Genomic DNA, 23259 nt, shown 5'->3' on the forward strand with positions numbered 1-23259 from the left:
GGAACTTCAGAGATATCAACTCACTGTGAACCGTTTTAAAGCCTATTTTCCTGAAGGATATTTCTGATGGAGTGGGATGTATGGCAATGACAGGTGGAGAAACAGCTGAGCTAGAAGGGGAATTGAGTGCCCACTGCATATTATGCCCGTCATCTACCTGCCCATGGTGCTAAACTTCCAATAGGATAAGCAAGGAGACACTTTACCATCAACTGCCTCCACAGCAGTACATAAATCTTCATAATTTCAGAAGGATGGACAGCATAGCACTGGAGTTTAGAAGTCTTCATAAAGGCCACAGTGGAGATCACAGTATCTGATTTTAGGGTCTCTTCTCATATGGCTTACTCCCTTGGTGAGACGAGAATGTGTTAGCCTTCTTAGGAACATGGGATTTTATATCCAGGTTCTCTAAACAATCACAGTGGAGTCTTTTAGTGTATCCAATGGGGGGGGGGGGGGGCACCTTAGAAGACTGCTGAAGGCCCTACAGACATTCTGTAGTCTGCACAAGAAGATGGAAAACAGACTGTTGGCCAACCTCATGCTTCTAAATGAATTCAAGGGACTCCTCAAATCTGGGGTCATGGAGGGGAGCAGAAAATTTGCACAATTTTCCAATTCCTCAACAGGAAAATCTTGGTTATTCCTTTGCAGTTTTTTTTTTTTTTCGAATGATGAGATGACTCTGGAGATGAAGAAGCTTGCTTGGAAAAACACACTGGAGCAGAAATGCAGACGGCCACAGATACCGCTGTCCTGTTACAGGACAGGTGCAACAAGCATAAAAGCCTCACTATCATGGCTATCTTGTACAAATACTGGTGTTAGTACTGGAGATTCAATAACTCTATAGCACATGCTGAAGGAGCTGGCTGCAATAAACAGTACCTACAGGTCTGATCATCGACAGCAAAGGTGCTGGACACCAGCATCACATACTGTAGGTTCAGTATCAGAAAACCTTGCAACAGTATCAAAGCCAGAAAACTTAGCACTGACATCAAAGCAGACATCTCAGCTGTCCCTTTTTGGAGGAACATTCTTATTTTTAGGTCTGATTTACCTGTGCACCTGATGTTCCTATTTTTGGAGATATGTCTTTTTTTTCAGTCTTGATTTACCCCTTCACACAATTCTCTCAATGTACCCTCGTGACTTGTCGGGTACATAGAAAACCATACTACATGACCAATACACTAGTTGTATCAATATCTTAAAGAAAGAAGACACATATCTTACATCTTCCTTTTTCATAAGTAAAAAGGAAATGAACCTGTGTGGTACAATTTTGTAATAAGAGTTCATTAAAGTGTACAGATTTTACAGAGACTATTTGACAATGTGCGTAGATCTTTCCATCATTTTGTCACTATGTGCTTCCAAGAAGTATCTCACATTCCTACTGGAAGTGGGAAGAATTGTGTGTTATTTGTTACTCAAATTAGATGTCCAGAGTTTTGGCTAGATGTCCCTACTTTAAAGGCCTTTGTTCCTAATTTCAATGTCTACAGGTTGAGATGCAAGCCTGAAAACCAAGACACTGGAGGCACAGGTATAGGTGTCAGAAAGGCCAAAAAATGGGGACTTGCAACATTATGAAAGTAAAACAGACACTGAAAATAATGGCATCTCAGTAGTTACCAGCAGTGGGACCAATGCAGGTGACACCTGTGTCAGCATCCTCACTTCCTGAAAAGATTCTGTCACCCACTAAGAAATTACTGGAAATAGAGACACCTGAGAAAAATGTCAATACAAAACTTGGAACCGATGTGGGTCAGGGTAAATTAGACCATCTAACTCTGCCAACCTGTCTTATGACAGGTATGAAAGGCGAAGGGGTAGACCTCTGCTTACCTGGCCTGGGCATTACTGACTGCTGTAGTGGGCGGCATCTCAGCCACAGTAGACTAAATCAACTACATTAAGTATCCTTACAGATTGAGTAGAACTCAAACGGCCAAAGGGCAGTGCAGAGAACTGGTAATGCAAGTAGCCTGCTTTGAAGCAGAGGTATCTTCTGCAAGATTCCTCGATTGGGATATGCAGGTAAGCCTCTTTTAAATCTAGAGTTGCCAACCAGGCATCTTTGCCTAGCATAGGAAGTAACTGGTGAAGAGTCAGCATCTTGAATTTTGGAATGTCCAGAAAGGTGTTAGATAAGTCCAGAATTGGACGCCATGATTTGTCTTTTCTGGGTACCAGGAAAAGTCTGGAATAGAAACCTTGTCCTTTTTCCTCTTCTGGTACTAGATGAATAGCCCCCATGTTCATGAGGGAAAGTACTTGCTTCTGGGCCTCTGCCCACTGATTTGGGGGCAGGTCTGGCCATCCGTTTGGAATTGGCAACGTGTGGAAATGAAATCTGTATCCCTGGGATACTATATTTAAATCCCATTTGTCCTGGGTTATAAGTTGCCAGTTTTTTGCATGAAGAGTCAGTTTTCCTCCCAAAGGGGTGGCTAAAAGGTAAGTGCTTGGTAAGTGTAAAGGGAAGTCATTGAGACTGCTTACCATAGGGAGGTGTCTTGTTGTTTCCAGATTTGGAAGAGGAGGCACCCCATTGTTTTGTTCTGAAAGTCCCTTGGGACTGAAACCTGGTGCCTTTGGAATGTCTGGGTTTGACTTGAGTGGCTTTCGAAGGAACTGGAAAGGACCAGTTCTTAGTAGGCCAGTGCCTACTAAATCTTGGAGGGTGCACTTGTAAGAAATCTTTCACAGTTTGCATAGATTTGGCTTTATCTTCCATCTTTTTTAAAACTTCTTCAGCTTTATTACCAAAGAGACGGTCCTGCTGTAAAGGAGCATCCAACAATTTTGCTTTAACATGATCAGGCAGAGTTTGCTCTTTGAGCCAAGCATGCCTTCTTAGCACAGACCCAGTTACAGCAGCCCTGCAAGAGGCCTCCAAAGAATCAAACCACATTGCAAAGTATGTTTACCAATTTGTTCAGCTGAATGCAATAAAGCCTGTAAATCTTTATTTTCCACACATTCAGAATTCAATATCATTTTCTGTTTAAGCAGTCCCATGATATGCTGCTGATAGTTTAGCATATGAAATTGACAGTTTAAAGCCCTGAATGGCAAGGTTGCAGAAGTGTAAGCCTTCTTACCCCATCTATCCAGCGCTGTGGAATCTCTATCAGAAGGGGTAGGATTTTTAGCAGTAGAAGCCATAATGCCCTTGGGACCCTGAGAAATGGTTTCAGGATCCGCAACAGGATTTTTGAAAAGGAATTTGTGGTAGTCAGGAACCCTGTAGTATCTGTCTGGCTTACAAGGAGCAGGAGGCAGAGAATCAGGAGCCATACTAGATTCTGTAAAAACATCATCAACAATGTCTAGAACAGGAGGTATATCCAAAGGCCTATGCTGAGGAAGAAGAAGAAAATCCCTAAGTCTCTTTTTAGATTCAGAAAAATCCTGACTTTCCCAGTGGAAATGACACTCCCAGTCAACAAATATAAATAAATAAATGTAAAGTTTTGCCAAAAGAAAAATCTTCAGGGGAGAAGCAGAAGGAATGGAATCTTCTGCATCAGAATCTTCATAAGTAGGTATAGACAATTCCTGTTCATTAGAAGAGTCAGAAGTAATAGAATCCTGTTCAGAAGATTCATAGTCAATATCTTGCCTAGGCCACTTAGAAGGGGGGGGGGGGGTTGGCTACCCCTGATCAGAGTAATTAAATCTTCAGCCATTTGGATCATGGAACAGGGGCCTAGGCGTCGTTTTTTTAGACATAGACAGAGATTTTGGTCTTAGTTTTGAAGATGGCGTCGGTCTAATATACAAATCTGTAGGCATGAAAACACCCTCAGAAGCCGGTGCCTGCACAGCGGCTCCGGACCCATCCAAGGTACAGCCATCCGTGGGTTCCATAATTGAAGCATCTCGCGGCATACCGGACTCCAAATGGGTCTCAGTAGAGGCCTGTGAATCAGAAGTAGCGGGTATCAGGGGCTGTGAAAGCGCCTCACTGAGTACCTGCGAACTGGCGAATGACTTAGCAGAAGTGTCGTCGGCAGTTTTGGACCTCAACGGCCTGTCTCTGTCTTTTTCTTTGCATTTTTTTAGGTGTTCCGGTAGTCAGATTGCTGACCGATGACATTTCTGGATAATTAAAACGAGAGCCAAAATATTTAGAAGCAAAAATGTACCGACGTTTTATAGTACGTTGATTAAATAAAGCACAGAACCGACAGCAAGGTACGTCGTGGTCAGGGCCTAGGCAAGGAATACAGTACAAATAGAAATCCTTATGAGGTATTTGCTTCCCACAAGTAATGCAATTATTAACTTTTACTGACATCGGTAAGGAGCAAGAAAAAGTTTCCCCAACGGGGTACTTAGCTTTTTAGTTGAAGACTTCGGATCTGAAACTCGAAAACGAAAATTTCAGGAGTCGGCCGACCGGCACTTGCGAACTGCTTCTGCTTCGGGCACTGTGTGGCAAGAAAGACAGGTGTAATGGCGTCGGCTGCATGTTTTATACCCCTGACTACCTGACGTCATGGAAGAAGGGACAGCAACTGACGCAGGACCCAAGACTTTGTTAATCAGGCCGACTGAGGGCAACCTGCCAGCAAATTGCCCAAATGTAATGACTGCAACAGTGAAACACAAAGAACATCCACTGAAAAGCTCAGCCAAATCGCCCAATACTGGTGGGAGACTGAAATATCCCTCGCTAAGCAGACTTCCTCCACAAATCCCCACTGAAAATTTGCTATCAGCCATCCTGTCATCTTAACTAGGTTTAAAGGTTGATACTCTGCTTGATAGGCAAGGACAGTCTATTCCAGAAAGAGGATACACTGGGCCAGGTATTTGTCATGTCATTTGGGGATATTTATTTTACCAAGGGTTCTTTTTAGGTGAAGGAGATCAAAGACTGTTGAGCTGTTCATAGCACAGAAAGCTAAACAGGAGTTTGTAAGACACCGAGTAATGGACAGGGATTTTAGTCTACTGGAGCAGCTAAGAGTACAGACACTGTAAATCTTTCTGGTAAGGAAACATTTGGGTATCACAAGCTGGTTTAGGTACTAAGCAAGGTGCACACCAAGGATGCACTACATTCACTAATAAGCCTAATAAAGGAAGAATAAAATGGAACTATAACTTCTTTGGACTTTGAGGAGATGCCACGTGGATATGTTGTACAAGGTAGATGGATTTTCCAATCGTGAAAGAGACATGGTAGTCAGAAGAGTGTCTAATATCAACATAGTCCATGATGACTATGTCAAATTTAAATGGAAGGTTATTGATATGGTAAGCAGCAGTGACGTTACATTCTCCAAAGAAAATTATGCTGAATAATACAACAAGCATTTGTTTGATCCTGCCCTTGCTGGAGAATTTGAACATCAGAATGGAATTTGATAACAACCCAGTTTGCAATCAGTGAACATGGCTAGCCATAGTCCCTTAATATCAGTTTTTAGATTTTGCATAACACATACCAAAGAAGAGGGGACCTATGACAGAATGCTGTGGAACAGTAGTGTTTACATTTTTCTGTCCAGAGCAAATACCCCCAACCTTTAAGGTGTACAGTAGGTTCCGTCAGATAGCCAACTGCCAGTCCAGTGAACTATGTATAGGGGTTAATGCTGATTTGGGTCAGTATGTTAGTATTCCCAGCATGCAGGATAGTGTCAAAGGCCTTGGTAAAGACCAGATAGGCAGTGTAAACTATATACCCCTCATCTATGGTCTCAGTAACCCTTTCAAAGAACTCAATCATGTTGAGCAGGTTTGACTTAATTTTACACAGCCAAAGTGGTGTATATCCAGGCAAATAAGGTCACCTACACAACTGTTTATTACTTAATCTATTAATACATTCTGTAGTCTCGAAAATACTAGTGAGACTAATAGGCCTTTAATTCCCAGAATCAGTAGAGGGACCACCTTTAAAAGGCACCACATCTTCAATTCTCCACACCTTGGAGACATAACCAGTGGAGAGACTGAAGTCAAAAAGTTAAAATGTAGGGGGTTTTGCTAGGTGGGACTTAACATTTCTCATCAGGCACCCAGGGATATTGTCAGAACTAGGGGAAGTTGTGTTTTTTTTAATTTTGGAAAGTGCTAAAAGAATATGTATGAAGCAGTATGAACTGAGAAGGTCTGCTCTAGTTAATGAATCCTCAACTCCTTTTAGTGGTACTTGTAAGGACAGAATCCCCTAAGAAATAAAAACAATGAATTTGTGTGCCTATATTAGTTGGTACAACTGTCACAGTGTGGGCACTCTCAGGAAAAAACCACCAAGATGCTGTAAAAATAAAAACAAGACCAAGACACTAAATTTCCACAAAAAAAAAAGGTGGAAGAACTTTTACAGTAATTCCATCAAGTTAAAGAAATTCTTTGTGAAAAAAGTAGAAAAGCAAAGAAGGAAACAAAGTTTTTATTCACAAATCGCTGATTACATATAACAAAACCCCCCAAACCAGGTAGTTCTCCTACCACAGGAGATGCATGAAAGCTTACACCTTCCTGTACTGTACTTGAATGTGCGAGTTATTGCACTTGAAAATATGATTTATATTGCATTTTGCCAGTGCAGTTGCTAAAAGACTCCTTAGGATATATGCACCTACCTAGTTAGTACAAACTACTATCACACAGTCAACAATAAAGTGAGACACAGTTACTACAGAGATGAGTATATGCACATTATTTGTTCTCTTTCTGTGAAATACAGGGTGCTGTCAACAGGCTGGCTACATACAAGTCCAAGACGGGCAAAGACTATCAACCAGATATTCATAAAGCAGCTTTACTGTATTGCAAGAATAAAAGACGAATTGCAGTAGAGCACTTAAATAAGAGAAGGGCTCACAGTTTCATCTTTCACTTCACACTGATATCAGAGAAATACTTGGTGGGAAAGTGACAGAGGGGACCAGATAACCACATGTTAGACAGAAGCACACACGTGTAGCCATACACGTCCTAGCACAATGGAGGTTAGGTAAATTCAGCCTGTACTTACATGAATTTGCAGTACAAGTGGGTAGTGATCAGACAGTTAAACATACAGCTAAACTGGCCTGTAGGGACACTGGCTTTGATTAGCATTACTCTTCTGTAAGGTATGCTTTGTTCAATGACTCAGAAGGCATGGTATGAAATACAGGAAGAGGACAAGAAAGGAATTGCTGCTACTGCCAGACAAAAATATGACAGTCGAAGCAGATGGAATACAGATATATTTAAGCAGAAGAAAGAACGATCAGAATGCATTAGACTGTCTTTCAGCTTCTTCCATTAGGAGTCGCCACAGTGGATCACCGGTCTGCAGACTGACTAGCAGTGGAGTTTTTATGGTGTTGGGTTGCCAGCCCGGCACCCAACCTTCACAAAAAGGTATACACACACACCTAATGCATGTCTTTAAAACTCATTCGACCACAGGGAGGACATACAGACTCCACACAGAAGGCGCTCCAGATGAGAATCGAACCGGTGAGCCTCTTGCTGAAAGGCGACAATGATAACCACCGCACCACTGCAGTCAACTTTAGCATGCACTAGACTGTTGGATGGTATAAGATTGACTTATGATATGAATGATCAAATCACTCATTACATGAGGACATATGGAGGCATAACACTATTACTGTACACCACTGTAAAACCAACAGGTTTTGGTGGGACACAATGCGCTACCCATTTCATTTAGCATCATACATGCATGGTCACAGTTCTTACAGCAAAAGAGTGAAAACTCTGGAACGGTGCAATACAAGAGATGGCACAGTCAGAATCATGTTGTTTCTCTGTTAGATACTTGCACTCACTGATGCATAAAATTTGAGAAGAATAAGTTTCAGTCCAATGGCTGGGACTCTTAGGAACAAAATGGCACTAATTTACTTTCCTATCCTACCCCTAACCTCCCATGTTGGCAGTTGATCCTGGATTGCCAGCATCATATGCAGACAACCTGCCATGTACTAAAGGGCCAGCATGTAAAGTGCAATTCTGGAGGAAAAAATAAATAAAAGTGCTCATTAGTGACTACAAGTTATAATGGTGAGGTGTGAAGCAGTGCAAATGTTGTGATGGTGTAAAGTCAGAGATATAATGTTCACTGAAAAATGAGCTAATTAAACAGTTTTGTGAAGGAACATACATTAACCATGAATCATCAGATGATGTGGCACCTTTGTATAAACAGCAAGTGAACCTGTAACCTTCTACCACCTTACCTGTTCGGCTCCTTGTTTTTTGCAATGTGGGACTGAAATCAGATTTATCAATTTCCCATGCCAGCAGAAGCTTGCTGTTGTTAGCCGATAAGGAGTCCATTTCACTGTCAGCATCGAAGGAGACTTCCGAGGATTCTCCCTGAAATTCCATGTAGCCTGAGGGATCTGCTCCTAAGTTTGAAGTACTACTGTGCTGTATAGTAGAATGAGATATTGCTGGCAAGTTATAGAAAGATGTGGCTTGATTCAGCAAAGCATAGTCTGAGCAAACTGTGTAAAACTTCTCCTTCGAGTGAGTAACAGGGCATGCCCTTGGATAAAGACCATCTATGCTAGTGTTCAGCTTTCTTTCTGAATTCCCAGAGCAACACATATTCAGGCGATCATGAGATTCATCCTCTGAATAATGTTTATTGCAGTCATTCTGGTTCCAGTTTCTGGACGCAGCTCCTTGATCATCCAAAGGATTAGGCACTGAATGAAAGTACAAAGCCTGAGGATCTCTAGAATTTTTATCCATATCAACAGTGGATTACAGAGTTCTGATATGATAACCAATGGAAAATCAAGATGTCCATTCAAGACAATCTGAAACAGAAAAGTAATATCACTCTGGAAAATCTTACTCAGCAACAGGAACAATTTGAAACTTACACAAAAGTAACTGTTTAACTATTTACAAATATGTAGCAGAAGATTTTCACAATGCACTACGGCAATACACTTCAGATTCAACTTAAACTTTATTTATATGCTTATTACAAAGCATGGTACCGTGGCAGAATTCCAGACAAAAGCAAAAATACAAATATAACTGTATGCAGAAATCAACACAGTATTAAACCAAACAGCAACTCAACAAATTAACATGTAAAATGTAAACCAATTAAACCAGCTGATAAACTGAACAATGCAGCCTTCCATGTGTGCAAGTTCTTTCCATAGTCTGCCAGCTAGCTGAGAAGATTAAGGCTCTGAAGTGTTATCAATTGCTTACTGTAATCAAGGTTACGGGATTTGATTCCTTCCACCTCAGTTTGCCTACTGTGTGATTCTGAGTCAACTGTGAAAAGAGAGCATTACCCAGACAGTGTTCCTGTGTCATCCATGAAAAAGCACACTTGCATTCAGTGAGGTACCAGGTTAACAGAGGGATTTTAAAAAGCTGTCCTAGGAACTTTCCTTATGCGGAACTAAATGCTATGCTGATCTTGCCTCGAATCTCATGAAGTACTCTTATCGTTCTGTTCACAGCCTTCTACTTGCAGGGTGTGATAAAGTCTTCCGCTCTCTATATACCAAATTGTATTCAAGTTTTATCAAGCATACTAGCAGTAGACAGAAGAACAGCAGTAGATATTTTGCCAACCATCCACTGCTGTCAAGATATCTATTATGCAGCTGTGAAGCAGTGATATGCAGGTTTATGTCACAGATATGACATCCAACAATCTCCAGGCATCCTGATTACAGGCTCTTGGTGCCCTCTGCCATAAGGTCAATTACCACACCTGCTGTGATTCTCCAACAATCCCAGAGGGAGACAGAACCTTAAAACTCTCAGACCTCATAATTCAGTTTACTTTTCCTGGATTTCTTTTCATGTCAGCGTGCATATGAACTGCTATTTCTGTACTAGTGGCAAGCCTATCAAAGTTTTAAGCATATTTTTATAAACGCTTCAGGTTTCTAATCACTCTTTGTACATGGACTCCTTCAGTTACTGTTCTTTGAACAGCTGCAACCATTTCATTGGCCTAGGAAAAAATAGGTAACTGTTCAATTATTAACAAGATTTATACTCAAGGATAAAGAAAGGTTACCAAGTGTAACTTACCATGACAGATGTTTGCACGCATCTCAGTCAACAGTTTTAGCAACAGAGCATTTACACATCTGAGAGATATTCCAACATACAATCTTTCAGGCAACTGCACTGAAAATATGCCTCCTCCTTTGGTCAACAATTCAATGCATTTAAATTCGTATGTTCATTACCTTGAAAAGGATGGCACTCGTAGGACATTCTGTTTAGTGGATGCTGGAATCCAGTAATTCAGAAATAAGTACAGGCAAGTTGCATATAAACAAATGCTAAAGTAGCCCGTGAGAACTTGAAATAAAAGAGCAATTATGGGTTAAGTGGAAGTGGGGTTCTTTAAAACAGATTTGCTAATGGAGAGGTCATTAATGACCCAGCGCTTCAAGTGCACAGTATGTAACACCTCAAACTTCACTACAGCTAATTCCATCAGCAAGTGTAAAAACAAAGCAAATACGTAGCAGTTTGCAGCTACACATTAAAATACTGACAGTGCAGAGCAACATAAAGGTTGTGCTGTCAGAATGCATTTTTGAGGTGCATTTCGTCATACATGACATATAAAACATGGTCTAAGCTGCCTAAGTTGGTGGCAGCTCAAGTGGATGTAAAAAAAATCTTATGGTATTTACCGAACGTGTTGAGGTACTTTCTTTAAAATTTCCAAAACATTTCTATACATCACCTCAATTCATTAGGTCAGTGATATATCCCTTCCATAATAGTACAAGTACTTAATGCATAAAACATACCTACAGACTTTTTTCTTTGATTTCATCTTATGCCCTCCCCATAACATATATTTGCTTCAATAACTTGTTGCATACCTGCTTCATTATCCCACTTTTTGTGAAGTATTTCACCTCACCTTCCTTTCCAAAGTATCCATGAAGCATGAAGAACTATTTTGACAACTTTTTTTTACTTTCTTCTCTAGACATATTCTAGTAATAACTATAATTCTCAATATATTTATCGTCTTTTAAATGTACAACCATACCAATCAACCTCTAAGAGCAAGAAATCTGAACAAAACCTAAAATAATTGGGGGGCCCATAGGGACAAATTTTAGGGTTGGGAGGGTGGCCTGATGGTTAAGATGTTTGCCTTACAAACACAAGGTTCAGGGTTTGAATCACACAGGGGATAACTGGCTAGGCTTAAAATAGCTTGCAAGGGCAGTTAGCCTAGTACTAACCTATGAACCTATGTATTGCTCTTACAATGTTGCTAGAATAATGGGCTTTGTATTAGTATGCATTTCTGAAGGATCTGACACTCAAATGTACGTCATTATTTAGTGACTTCAACCCTTAGAAATTTGTCAAAAAATTACCTATTACAGGAGGCAAAAATCTGGATAGCAGAGAGGTATGCATACAACACCCACTACTTGGACTACATTCCAAAAAAAACTCCTTAACTCTACTACATTTAAAAAAGGCATGACTGTTCTACTCCAAACCACTCATCTGTGTTTCCAGGGCAAAAATTACCTCCAAGTCAGTAAGAATACCAGCAGTCTCCCTTAAAAATAGGCCATAAGCTGAGATGCAATAATCTTAACAAAAACATTTAAGTACATACCCACAAATGCCCCCAACAAGGAAATTAGAGTTACTATAACTTATAAAACCAATAAGCAGATGCAGATACAAGTATAAAAAATATGTAAAAAAAGGCTTCTACTTCAGGCCTTGCCGAACAGCTTTAAGAAATTCTTGCTTTTGCTCTAGATACCATATCAAAGATATAATGCTCATCAAAGCTACAGCACTGACCATGCTGTGGTGGTACTGATCTACACTAGAATATCATTGAGGGTATGTAGAACATACTGCCACCTTTCATTAAACAATCTTTAATCTTACATGTTGTACTGGCTGGTGGGGGGGGGGGGGCACTACTTGATTAACAGATGCTAAGCATCCCTTCTGCTTTCTGAAGGACGGCTTGGATTCCTGCCGTTCCTAAGAACTCCAAAGGATGCTGGGGGGGGGGGGGTTGCAACATGCAAACAAAAAGAACATTCAGACAGCGGAAAATATAATGAAAGGATAAACATACCTTCCCACAGTGACAGCACTAACTGTCAAGTTGTTGGTAGGGGAACAGTATATAGGAAAAAACTTAAAAACTAAAATGGATTTTACAGTGTGATGGCCTCAGTGTTCACTTCCACCCTATGAATTGGGGGACAATGGACATAAACCAAAGGAATTTACATTAGTGGGAAGATACCTCAAAAACTTTAATAAAAAATAGTTGGAATATGGTGGGGATGGCTAAATTAGCAGTTATAGTCAGTGGTAATGATATGTGTGACTCCACCCTGGCAGCATGAGGAAAGAAAGCACTGCAAGCCAAGTGTCAAGACAGAGGGACTAGATAGTGGACAACATTCAGGAAACCAAATAGTCTGGTGAATGGTCTCTTTGGCAGACCCAACAGGGGTCAACTTCAGAGAAAAGTTAAGACAACAGATCACTAACAGGGAGTTCAAATGCTTTTCCCAAATAAAAAAAATCTTGGGAAGCAGAAGTAGAAAAGGAAACTGAAAAAAAAGGGACAGGTTTTGAAGAAAGGTAATGGTTAGTGCTGATTAGGTCACTGAGAAAAATAACCATCCATTTTTTCATATACAGTAAGGTTGCTGCCTCATTCTGAAGTCAAAACCTGAAACAAAAGAATGCATTTATTTTACAAGGCTAGGGATCCAGGCAGATCATAGCAAAGTATGGTATTTGTTCTGGTGCACATGACAAATGCAGCAAGGCAGATTATAGGTATTTTTTGGATTTCCCCAAAAGAGAGAACCATAGAAGCAGCCAGGCAGGAGAGAGCTTCAATGTACATAGGTTTTCCAGTATGGTGAGCTAGCAGATGTGGACTTTCAGAAAGATATACCACTTATGGATTAGATACAGAAATGGAACACTTCAGCTTCTGTAAAACACATTAACAGATTACTTATCATAATCATGTTTGTTGTATGAAGATTTTTACATAAAAAATAGTTAAACCTGTCATCACAAGGAGCATATATGTATGAGCCTTATTAGCAAGACCTTTGCTGCCACACAAATTGAAGCACCACAGAACTGCATTAAACCTGCAGACTGCTTTAAAAACTGCAACACATTTCATAATGCCACATACACATGTATGTAGCAGAGAAAGTGTGAAATATCTTTAAAAGCTTTTCACTGAAAACAGGTGCAGTTTTCTTCTAGCAGCTATATGCATGGCTGCACAAAGTGTAGAACAGCTGTTACAAATAGTCACTTCATGTTCCTAGTGTCTTTCCTTAATATGAAGGACATGGGGGCAATAAACTTCCCATTTAGATTCAAGAAGTTCACCTCTCTAGCTCGCAATATAATTTTTAAATCCATTTTTGAAACACACAAACAAGGTGATGATCAGTGATCAGTCATAAGCTTCTGTATTACTCTCTATCTTAGCAGTACTATTACAAGCACACATTCTCTTATAGTTACTTTATTCTTCTACTACTGTAGTGGTATGGTTTGTATCAACCTAATCAAGCTGCTTATTTTAATTTGCCCAAGTTGTATTAACTTGTTCATTAATTCATTTATCTTTACTTATTTTAGCAAGGAATGAAAGCCTGATACAGTATGTAGTACTGCATACCAAGATTGGCAGAGAATGAACAATAATTTTATTATGTGCTTTAATGACCACTCTGAGTTGGAGTGACCTTGGAGTGAGGGGATTATACAAGGAAAGGTGGTTAATCCAGGGGTATGGGGGGACTTCCCCCATTTTTTACCATTTCCATGAATTCTAGATTTGCTAGAGCAAGTATATGTACCGCTTATGTGGACTCGTAGTAACAGGTTATTGTATTTAAAGCTCAAACCTTTCAGTGTAACAGTACATGTATTAAATAGGCTTCCATCAGTGATCCGCTAAAGAAATACCTAGTTTTACAATCAAGATTTCACTATGATCCCCTACAGCCATTTTTCCTTTTAAGACTACAGAATACGTATCATATTCAGAAAATGCCAATCAAATTACCACATCCTAAGAACTCTTGCAAGGATGGCCTTCACACAAAATGACAACAGAGTTCTTCTCTAACCACTAAGCCCACACAATCGTTCTATCCCCAGTTCAAGGTATATTTCCATAAGTATGGAGAAAGGCTATTGCAGCCCCCATTTCAGGACAAAATATCCCTTATAAACTAAACACTGAAGGCACACAGCCACACTCCTGCCCTAGCCATGCTATATTTGTGACACAAAAGATCCAACATTACTTAAACACATTAGGAATCCTGACCAGAAAGCTATAATGCATCTAAAAAGAAAGCAGTACTAAGGCTGTCCCATATTATACTAGCTATAGGAATATGGAAAATGCCTTGATTTTGTACTTAAAGATTTAGTAAGGGCCTTCAACAGAGTACATCATTGCTGTTGGACAGAAAAGCTGAGACTTGCAGGGCTCCGTAAAAGACCCTTTCAGAAGGTCATTAGTTACCTGAACAATGGATCCTACAAAGCCACAATTCAAAATACCACACCTAAACAGGACATATGCCATCATGTTGTTGAAAAGATATCCATGCTTGGACCACTACTACTGTCATTGTCAGTAACTTAACATTCTGTATCAGGTGCAAATCTAAATGCCCAGTCATTAGTTAAGAATGACCTAACCTACATTATGAATGGGTTACTTTCCAAAATATTAACACAATGCTGTACCAAACCAAGTGTCGCAAATTTTTATGATGTCTGGTACTACTAAAAGATTATTCGATGCTCCTGTAGAATGGCACATCCACTATCCTAATGACTCATTCATGGCAAAGTCTTATAACATTCAAATAATTGTTGTACCCTGTTATAACCCCAAGTACATAAATGCATTTTGAAAAAAAAAAAACCTGTAGAGTTAATGGCTACATAGAAAAGTCAACAAAGAAAAAAAAACAACTTTGTTTGAGAACTAAAAGTATTCCTTAGTGCAGTCAAAAGCACCAAAGAACACAAAGCAAGGAATATTTATTCAGACACAGGCACAAAAATAAAACTCTAAGCTCTTTCTCAATGCATAAATACTGGTAAGTCAGTCAGCTCATTTATAAATCAGGTTAACCAATAGATACAAATTTAATCACAGTACTTGTGCACTGAGACAGAGGTTTGCTTGAAAGCTTTACGTTTTATTTTTGTGCCTGTGTCTGAATAAAATGAAACTGTGTATTCCTTGTTTTGTGTTTTTTGGTACATAGACAAGTCACTTTGTTCTTACGCATGAAGGCCAGGAAAAATATCACACACAGTACAGTACAGTTGTGTACCCACCATAAATGTAGATGTTCGAGTGTATTCACTGTTGCAGTCATTACAATTGGGTTATCCTGCTGGCAGGCTACCCGCAGTCGGCCTGAGTTCCAAAGTCTAGGTCCGGTGTCGGTTGCTGTCGCCTCCTCCCTGACGTCAGTGTGCCAGGGGTATAAAAGATGCAGCCGACGCCATTTTCTTCAGTTTTTCTTGCCCCAGATGTCAGGTGCCCCTAAAATGGTAGGCTCACTAATGCCAAAAAGCATGCATAACCAAAAAACAACTTTTCCTTCAGCTACAAGCAAATACACCACATAGGTTGTATAGAATAGAGAAGTGCAGAAAAGTCCCAGCAAGGAAAAGGGAGATGGAGGGAGGGTAACCTGGACTGCAACAGTGAATACACTCGAACATCTACATTTATGGTAGGTACACAACTGTACTATGTTCATTGTGTTTCACTGTTGCAGTCATTACTCTTGGGTTGAATCCCAAAGCTATGGTAGGGAGGCTGGTGCTAAATAGGATTAGGAGAGGCTATCAGGCCCTGCAGAACTGCAGTGGCAAAGCCTGCCCTGGATTTAGAATAGAGAGGTAAGTTATAGTGCTTTATAAAAGTATGCACTGATCTCCAAGTTGCAGCCTCTAAGATGTCTTTGGTTGGTACTCCTCTGAAAAAGGCTGCTGAAGAGGCTGCTGCTCTGGTGGAATGTGGCCTAATGCCCTTAGGCACTGATTTGCCATGCTGTGACTAGCAGAAACGAATGCAGTGGCCTATCCACTTTGAAATAGTCTGCTTTGAGATAGGCTTTCCTTGTGATCCTGCAGCATAAGCTACTAGAAGTTGTTCAGTCTTTCTGAAAAGCTTTGGTTCTGTCCAAGTAGAAGCGTAGCTGTCTGTGAATGTCCAAAGAATGCAGAAGTCTCTCACCCTTATTCTGTGGGTTTGGGTAAAAAGTTGGCAAGTGAATTGTTTGGTTAAGGGCCACACTGGTCACTACCTTAGGCATAAATGTAGGGTTTGTCCTCAGAGAAACCCTGTCAGGATGGAAAATGATAAAAGATTCCACAGCCATGAGTGCCTGTAACTCTGAGACTCGTCTAGTGGAGGTTATTGTTAGGAGCAGAGCTGTTTTCCAGGATAAGAATTTTATATCAGCTGCAGAGGCTGGCTCAAATGGAGGCAGTGTAAGTTTTTCCAAGACATAGTTGAGGTCCCATGTAGGTATTGGTGCTCTCCTTGGGGGTCTTATGTTTTTGGCCCCTCTGAGGAACTGCCTTAGTAATGGATGGGAAAAAATAGGTAGTTAGTTCTGTATTGTAATGAGCTGAAATGGCAGAGGCATGAATTTTAATGGATGAGAAGGAAAGGCCTTTATCCTGCATCTCAGTTAAGTATTGCAAAATCTGAGGAATATTTGGAACAATCGTGTCAATACCTTGTGCCTGGTTCCAAGCACAGAATCTCTTCCATTTTTCTGCTTAAGAATTTCTGGTGCTAGGCCTCCTGGCCTCCAAAATAACATCCATAACTGCTTTAGAAAGAGGTGTGTCTTGAATGGCTACATTATCCGCCATGCTGCCAGGTTTAGGGTCCTGAGTTGGCTGTGCAGTATCTGACTGTCTTGTTGAGTCAATGTGAGGAATTTGAGGTAGCGTCCAAGCTGGGCATTGGGACAAGCTCTTTAGGATTGGGTACCAGTGCTGGCGGGGCCAGTCTGGGGCAATCAGAATCATTTTTGGCTTCTCTTGTCTGACCTTGAGGAGTACCTTGGGGAGGAGAGGCAGAGGAGGAAAGGCATATACTGTTAAGTTTTTCCAGCTGAAAGATAGAGCATCCACTTTCCATGCTTGCTTGTGATAAGTCCTTGTGCAGAATCTTTGTAGATGGCAATTGTGAGGAGAGGCAAATAGGTCTATGTCCGGGCATCCCCAGTTCTTCGTTATCATGCTGAAGACTTGTGGATCCAATTTCCACTCGTGGGGATCCATTAGATTTCTGCTTAATTCGTCTGCCAGAGTATTTATCCTTTCCTGGCAGGAATTGTGCTTGCAGATGTACTTGGTAAGTCAATGCTGTGCCCCACAAGTTCATGGCTAGTCTGCAGAGGGGGTAGGAATGTGTGCCCCCTTGCTTATTTATGTACCACATGACTGTGGTATTGTCCATCTTTATCAGTAGCTGTCCTGGATGAAGTGGATCTTTGAAGGCTGTCAGGGCATTCTGAACTGCTAGCATCTCTTTTTGATTGATATGTAGATGCATTTGATTTGCGGATCATGTGCCCTGAATACATCTTCCTGCCATATGTGCCTCCCAGGCATAATCTGATGCATCTGTTGTCAATGTCTGCCTGGCTGTGGGTAAGGTGAATGGCTGTCCTGTGTTGGGGTGACAGGCTTTTGCCCACCATTGAAACTCCTGTTGCAGGCAGGGAATGAGAGTAATTATTGTTTCCAGGCTGTGGCAATGTTGAGTCCAAACACTTTTTAGATACCATTGAAGTTTCCTCATATGTAGTCTTGCATATGGAATTAGCAGAATGCAGGATGCCATGAAGCCCAAAGCCTGCAGAATTTTTATTGCAGATAACTGGGTCTTTGCTGCCAACATTTTGAAATAAGTATTCAGTTGTCTGTGTTTGTCTGGCATGAGATAAGCCATCTGGGCAGTTGTATTTAAGCTTGCACCCAGGAATATTATCTCTTGAGAGGGTACGAGTTTTTGATTTATTTTTGTTTACTGTGTACCCTAGGCCTGCTAGTAATGTTTTTACAAATGCCAGATGCTGTAGTAGAGTGTCCTTGTTCTCTGCTTGAATAAGGCAGTCGTCCAAGTAAGGATATATTTGGATTCCTTTTTGTCTGCAAAAAGCAATTACTGGTGCCAGGCACTTTGTGAAGACCCTGGGCGCAGTAGATAAGCCAAGGGGCAGTGCAGAGAATTGGTAATGCATTGAGCCAGCTATAAATCTGAGGTACCTTCTGCAGGATTGTCTGATTGGGACATGCAGGTATGCCTCTTTTAGGTCTAAAGTCACAAGCCAAGCCTTCTTGCCCAGCATGGGCAGGAGCTGCTGCAGAGTTAACATTTTGAATTTTGGAATGTCCAGGAATATGTTCAGGATAGAAAGGTCCAATACTGGTCTCCAGGTTTTGTCCTTTCTGGGCACCAAGAATAGCCTTGAGTAAAATCCTTGTCCCTGCTCTTGCTGTGGTACTTGCTGAATGGACCTCATGTCCATGAGGGATGAAACTTGTTTTTGTGCCTCTGCCCATTGATTGCGTGGCAGGTCTGGCATACCGTTTGGCCTTGGCAGGGTGTTAAAATGGAACCTGTAGCCCTGGGATATGATGTTTAAGACCTATTTGTCCTGGGTGATCATATGCCAATTTTGAGCAAAAAGTGCTAGTTTTCCCCCCAAAGGAGCTGCCAGAAGATAAGTGCTTGGTGCTGGCAGGGGAAAGTCATTGAGACTGTTTCCTGTATGGCTGTGATTTTTCTTCTCCACTTTTGGAGGTAGAAGCACCCCATTGATTAGGCCTGTATGAGCCTTGGGGCTGTGATCTGCCTCTGGGGCATCTGTATCTACCTCTTTGTGGCCTGTCTGACACTGGAAAGGACCAACTCTTTGCAGGCCAGTTCCTGCTAAATCTGGGAGGCTGTACCTGTAAGAAATTCTTGACTGCATAGATTTAGTTTTGTCCTCCATTTTCTTCAAAACCTCTTCTGCTTTAACACCAAACAAGGTATCATGTTGTAATGGGGCATCTAATAATTTTGCTTTAACATGATCTGGCAGATTCTGTTCTTTTAACCAAGCATGTCTCCTAATGACAGAACCTGTAACAGCGGCCCTGCAAGAGGCCTCTAGAGAATCAAAACCACATTGCAAAGTTGCAAAGTATGCTTTCCTACTTGTTCAGCTGCATGCAATAAATCCTGCATTTCTTTGTTTACTGCACATTCTGAATTTGTCAAAATGTTTTTGTTTAAGCAGTAACATTTGATATTGCTGATATTTAAGCATATGAAATTGACAATTTAAAGCTCTTACAGCCAAGGTAGCAGAAGTATAAATCTTTTTCCTGCATCTGTCTAGGGCTCTTGAATCCCTATCAGAGGGTATAGGGGTTTTTTTTGCAGTGAACGCCTTGACCCCTTTGGGACCCTGAGAGATTGTTTCTGGGTCTGCAGCAGGGTTTTTATAAAGAAATGTATGTGAATCAGGAACCCTGTAGTATCTGTCTTGCTTAACAGGAGCTGGTGGCAAAGAGTCAGGAGACAGTCCGGACTCTAAAAATACATCATCTACAATGTCTAAAACAGGAGGAATAGCAAGGGGCCTGTGCTGAGGTAATAAAAGGAAGTATCTGAGCCTTTTCTTGGATTCTGAGTAATCTTGGCTCTCCCAGTGGAAATGCTCCCTCATAGTATGCAGGGTTTCCCCAAAAGAATAATCCTCAGGAGGAGAGACTGAAGGAATAGATTCTTCAGCATCAGAATCCTCATAGGGAGGAAGAGAATATTCCTGGTCAGAAGAGGAATCAGAGGAAATGGAAACCTGATCTGAAGATGCATATTTTATCTCTTGCCTAGGCCTCTTATCAGGAGGGGGATGGGAACCCCTGATCAAAGTAATTAGGTGTTCGGCCATTTTAAGCATCTGTTTTTAGGCATGGAGGCCTGTCCTGGTGAATGCTGTACTTGTTTCTTTATCTTTAGAGCTGCTTTAGACTTTGCCTTTGAAGCTGAAGTTGGTTTTACATATAACTGTGTAGGCCTGAAAACACCCTCAGAAGCCGATGCCTGCTCAGCGGCTCCAGACCCATCTGAGGGAATAGTTTCCAAGTGTCCAATACCTTGAGTTTCCAGTGGCCTGGTCAGCTCCACGTGGGAGTCAGAACCGGCCTGTGGCTCTCAGGTAGAGGGTGTCAGGGGCTGCGAAAGCGCCTCACTGAGAAACGGCAAACCGGCGACAGGCCTAGCGGAAGCCTCGTCATCGGTTTTGGACCTCGGGTGCCTGTCCTTTTCTTTGCACTTTTTATAAACTCCGGTAGTCGGTTGCTCCAACGGCATCATATAGTTAAATCTTCTGCCAAAATAATGAAATGCAAAATCGTACCAATGCTTAACAGTGCGTTGGTTAAATCTAGCACAAAACCGACAACTAGCAATGTTGTGGTCAGGGCCTAGGCAAGAAATACAGTAAAAATGAAAATCCTTATGAGGTATTTGCTTCCCACATGAAATACAATTATTAACTTTTTCTGACATCGGTCTGGAGCAAGAAAAAAGTTTCCCCAATGGGGTACTTAGCTTTAATGAAGACTTCAGATCTGAAATTCGAATTTGAAAATCTCAGTAGTCTGCTGACCGGCACTTGCAAACTGCTTTTGCTTCGGGCACCGCGTGGCAAGAAAGACAGAAGAAAATGGCGTTGGATGCATCTTTTATACCCCTGGCGCACTGACGTCAGGGAGGAGGCGACAGCAACCGATGCCGGACCTAGACTTTGGAACTCAGGCCGACTGCAGGTAGCCTGCCAGCAGTATAACCCAATTGTAATGACTGCAACAGTGAAACACGATGAACACCTTCCTACTGCTAAATGGATATGGACTACTAACACCATCCTCAGCAGGAAACAAATCCACCCTTCAAAAACTGGGTCCATGTGTGAGCATCCAACAAGCAAGTTAATTCTCATTTTCTAAATAATCTGAGCAACTAATCTGCATCCTATGTTCAAATAAAATATTCAGAAATTAGGGCGGGATGTTATTAACCCCAGCAAAAGCAGAGGCTTAGAATGTGTGTTCTGTGCGCTCACAATACATTTAAACATATACATATTTTTGCGCTGCAACAGAGAGTTGGGAGGTCTTCAGGCTGCTACAGTGTTGCATTGCCACTGGCATTTTAATATACAGGAAAAGATGGACATTGAAATTAAGACTTATCACAGTGTTCTCTGTGATGATTTAGCATGCAGACTGAAAAAAAGGCAAGAATACTATACATAATAAAGTTTGTGGCACAGCAAATCTGCTTGTACAACTTGCAAACAATTGATAATGTCTGGTCTGAGGTTACAGAATGCCAAGCCTGGCATGACAATGTAAACACTGATGTGTATCATTGGGTTACTAAAAGGTGTGCGGAGGGCGAAATTAGTCTAGAGATGCAATTTCTTTGAATTATCACATATTCACATTACCCACATTTGCAAATGGAGAAAGTGTACTAGCTCAATAGGCTTCAGAGCAGCAAGCAAGTCCATAGATTTCTATATGTCACTGTAGTTTACGCCTAAGGTAAATGTTTGCTCATCCGGACAGCCAAAGCAATGATGGAACTTACTATAATAGAAATTAAGATCCATCTGCTGAAAGACTATTTGGCTGAGAAATCCAAAAAGGGTGCAGTTTATTTTTCTGATTTAGGTACCTCTGGAAAAGAGATGGAGATTTGAAATTGACCTACCTACCTTACTACCCTCAAAATTACATGACATGGGATACAGTATCTCATCATGGAGGGCAAGGAAGTCCTTGCATTCTCCACAAGGATGCTGAGGGGCTTTAAAATGTGCCGCCAAAAACAGAATCAAAGAGAGATTAATCTTCCTGGAGAGCCTAGAGATAAACAATGGTTTTGTAGGTTACATGAAGGGTAAGGGAAGGGGACAGCACATGGATGCCGCTGGACAGGGTGCCACAGCACAGGAGAGGAGGTCTGGGAGAAATACAAGACAGTAGAATTTTACCCAATTAATCTGGGGTCAGGAGACCCAACCACAGTGATAAGAAGCAGAACAGCTTTGGAGGAGTGAAGACTTGACAGAGGGAGGCACTTTCCATGACCTCTTCTCTCTGAGGGGGAAAAAAGAGAGAGAGAGAGAGAAGATGGGGAAAATGATGGCCAGATGTAGTTTAAAACAGCAAAGGAGGCAGATGTCCAAGAAGAAAAAAGAAAAAAAGAGGTTCTGGCTGAGGAAGACACCAATGTGAGCAGAAAAGCAAACTGTACCAACAGCCAAAGATGGAACTGAAAGAAACTAAGTTGGTATACTTCAAGTGTTGCACTAAAATCTAGCCAAAAAAAGATAAATGCTGCGGTGGGAATGGGAGTAGTCTGCATTGTCTCCTGGAAGGATGAGCCTGACAGCTGCATTACTGTTCCTCTTTCATTTCATCTTGCTATGTATGTGCTGATGAGACCTGGGAGGATTACAAATTCATAGGGTTGAGATTGTGGTGCATTCAGCAACCAGGACATGACTGGTAGGAATATTTCTCATTTACTCACAAAAGGGTGATTAGTCAGTACAATGAATGTCTTCCTCATGAGACATAAAGAAGACCCGCCCATTTGAAACAATCTTCTGATTGGTGAAAATCAAAAGATACTTGTGGTGAAAACCAGCCCGCACCTCAGGCTGGGGAATATAAATTGCTATTTTCTATGTCAGGGGCAGGGCAGATCCATGCAATTTTGTAAAGGTACACCCTTTATGTTTTTAATGTACTGGGTCTGAGATCTATCCATGCCAGTGGACAAACAAAAGTTTAAAAATGAGCTGTGGTATTCCATTTTTCAGTGAATCCTAAACCAGACACAAGTTAGACTGACACTTGCCCTGTTGGATTGCTGAAGGGTACACTTTATTTAGATGTTTGGACATCACAGACTGAGATAATATTACTATTGATACTTTGAGGGACAAAGAAATCAGTTGCTAATGAATTAGCAAGTAAATTACCAAGGGATATTTTAAATGTTTAGTGGAGGTGTTCCCCTGAAATAGGTATGTGTAAGCTGCGATTTTACATTCTGGTTAAATTTGTGACCTTGTTGAAATGATTCTGCAGGGG

At 41.1% G+C, this 23259-nt stretch overlaps 1 protein-coding gene across 2 annotated transcripts in view; it reads right to left on the reverse strand.

The window, feature by feature from the left end:
• BIVM (basic, immunoglobulin-like variable motif containing) overlaps positions 1-23259 on the reverse strand; it is a 548794-nt gene that overhangs the window by 372171 nt on the left and 153364 nt on the right. Inside the window, exon 2 of one of the 2 annotated variants that reach the window (XM_044072735.1) lies at positions 8235-8822. The exons of the other annotated variant lie outside the window; for it this stretch is intronic. Within the exon in view, the coding sequence (XP_043928670.1) occupies positions 8235-8754 (520 nt within the window). The 5' untranslated portion in view covers positions 8755-8822. The remainder of the gene's footprint in view (positions 1-8234; positions 8823-23259) is intronic. 2 annotated transcript variants of the gene reach the window in all.

The sequence above is a fragment of the Protopterus annectens genome, chromosome 5.part0, assembly GCF_019279795.1.
Source record: "Protopterus annectens isolate FY-2018-M chromosome 5.part0, PAN1.0, whole genome shotgun sequence".
NCBI classification, from domain to species: Eukaryota; Metazoa; Chordata; order Ceratodontiformes; family Protopteridae; genus Protopterus; species Protopterus annectens.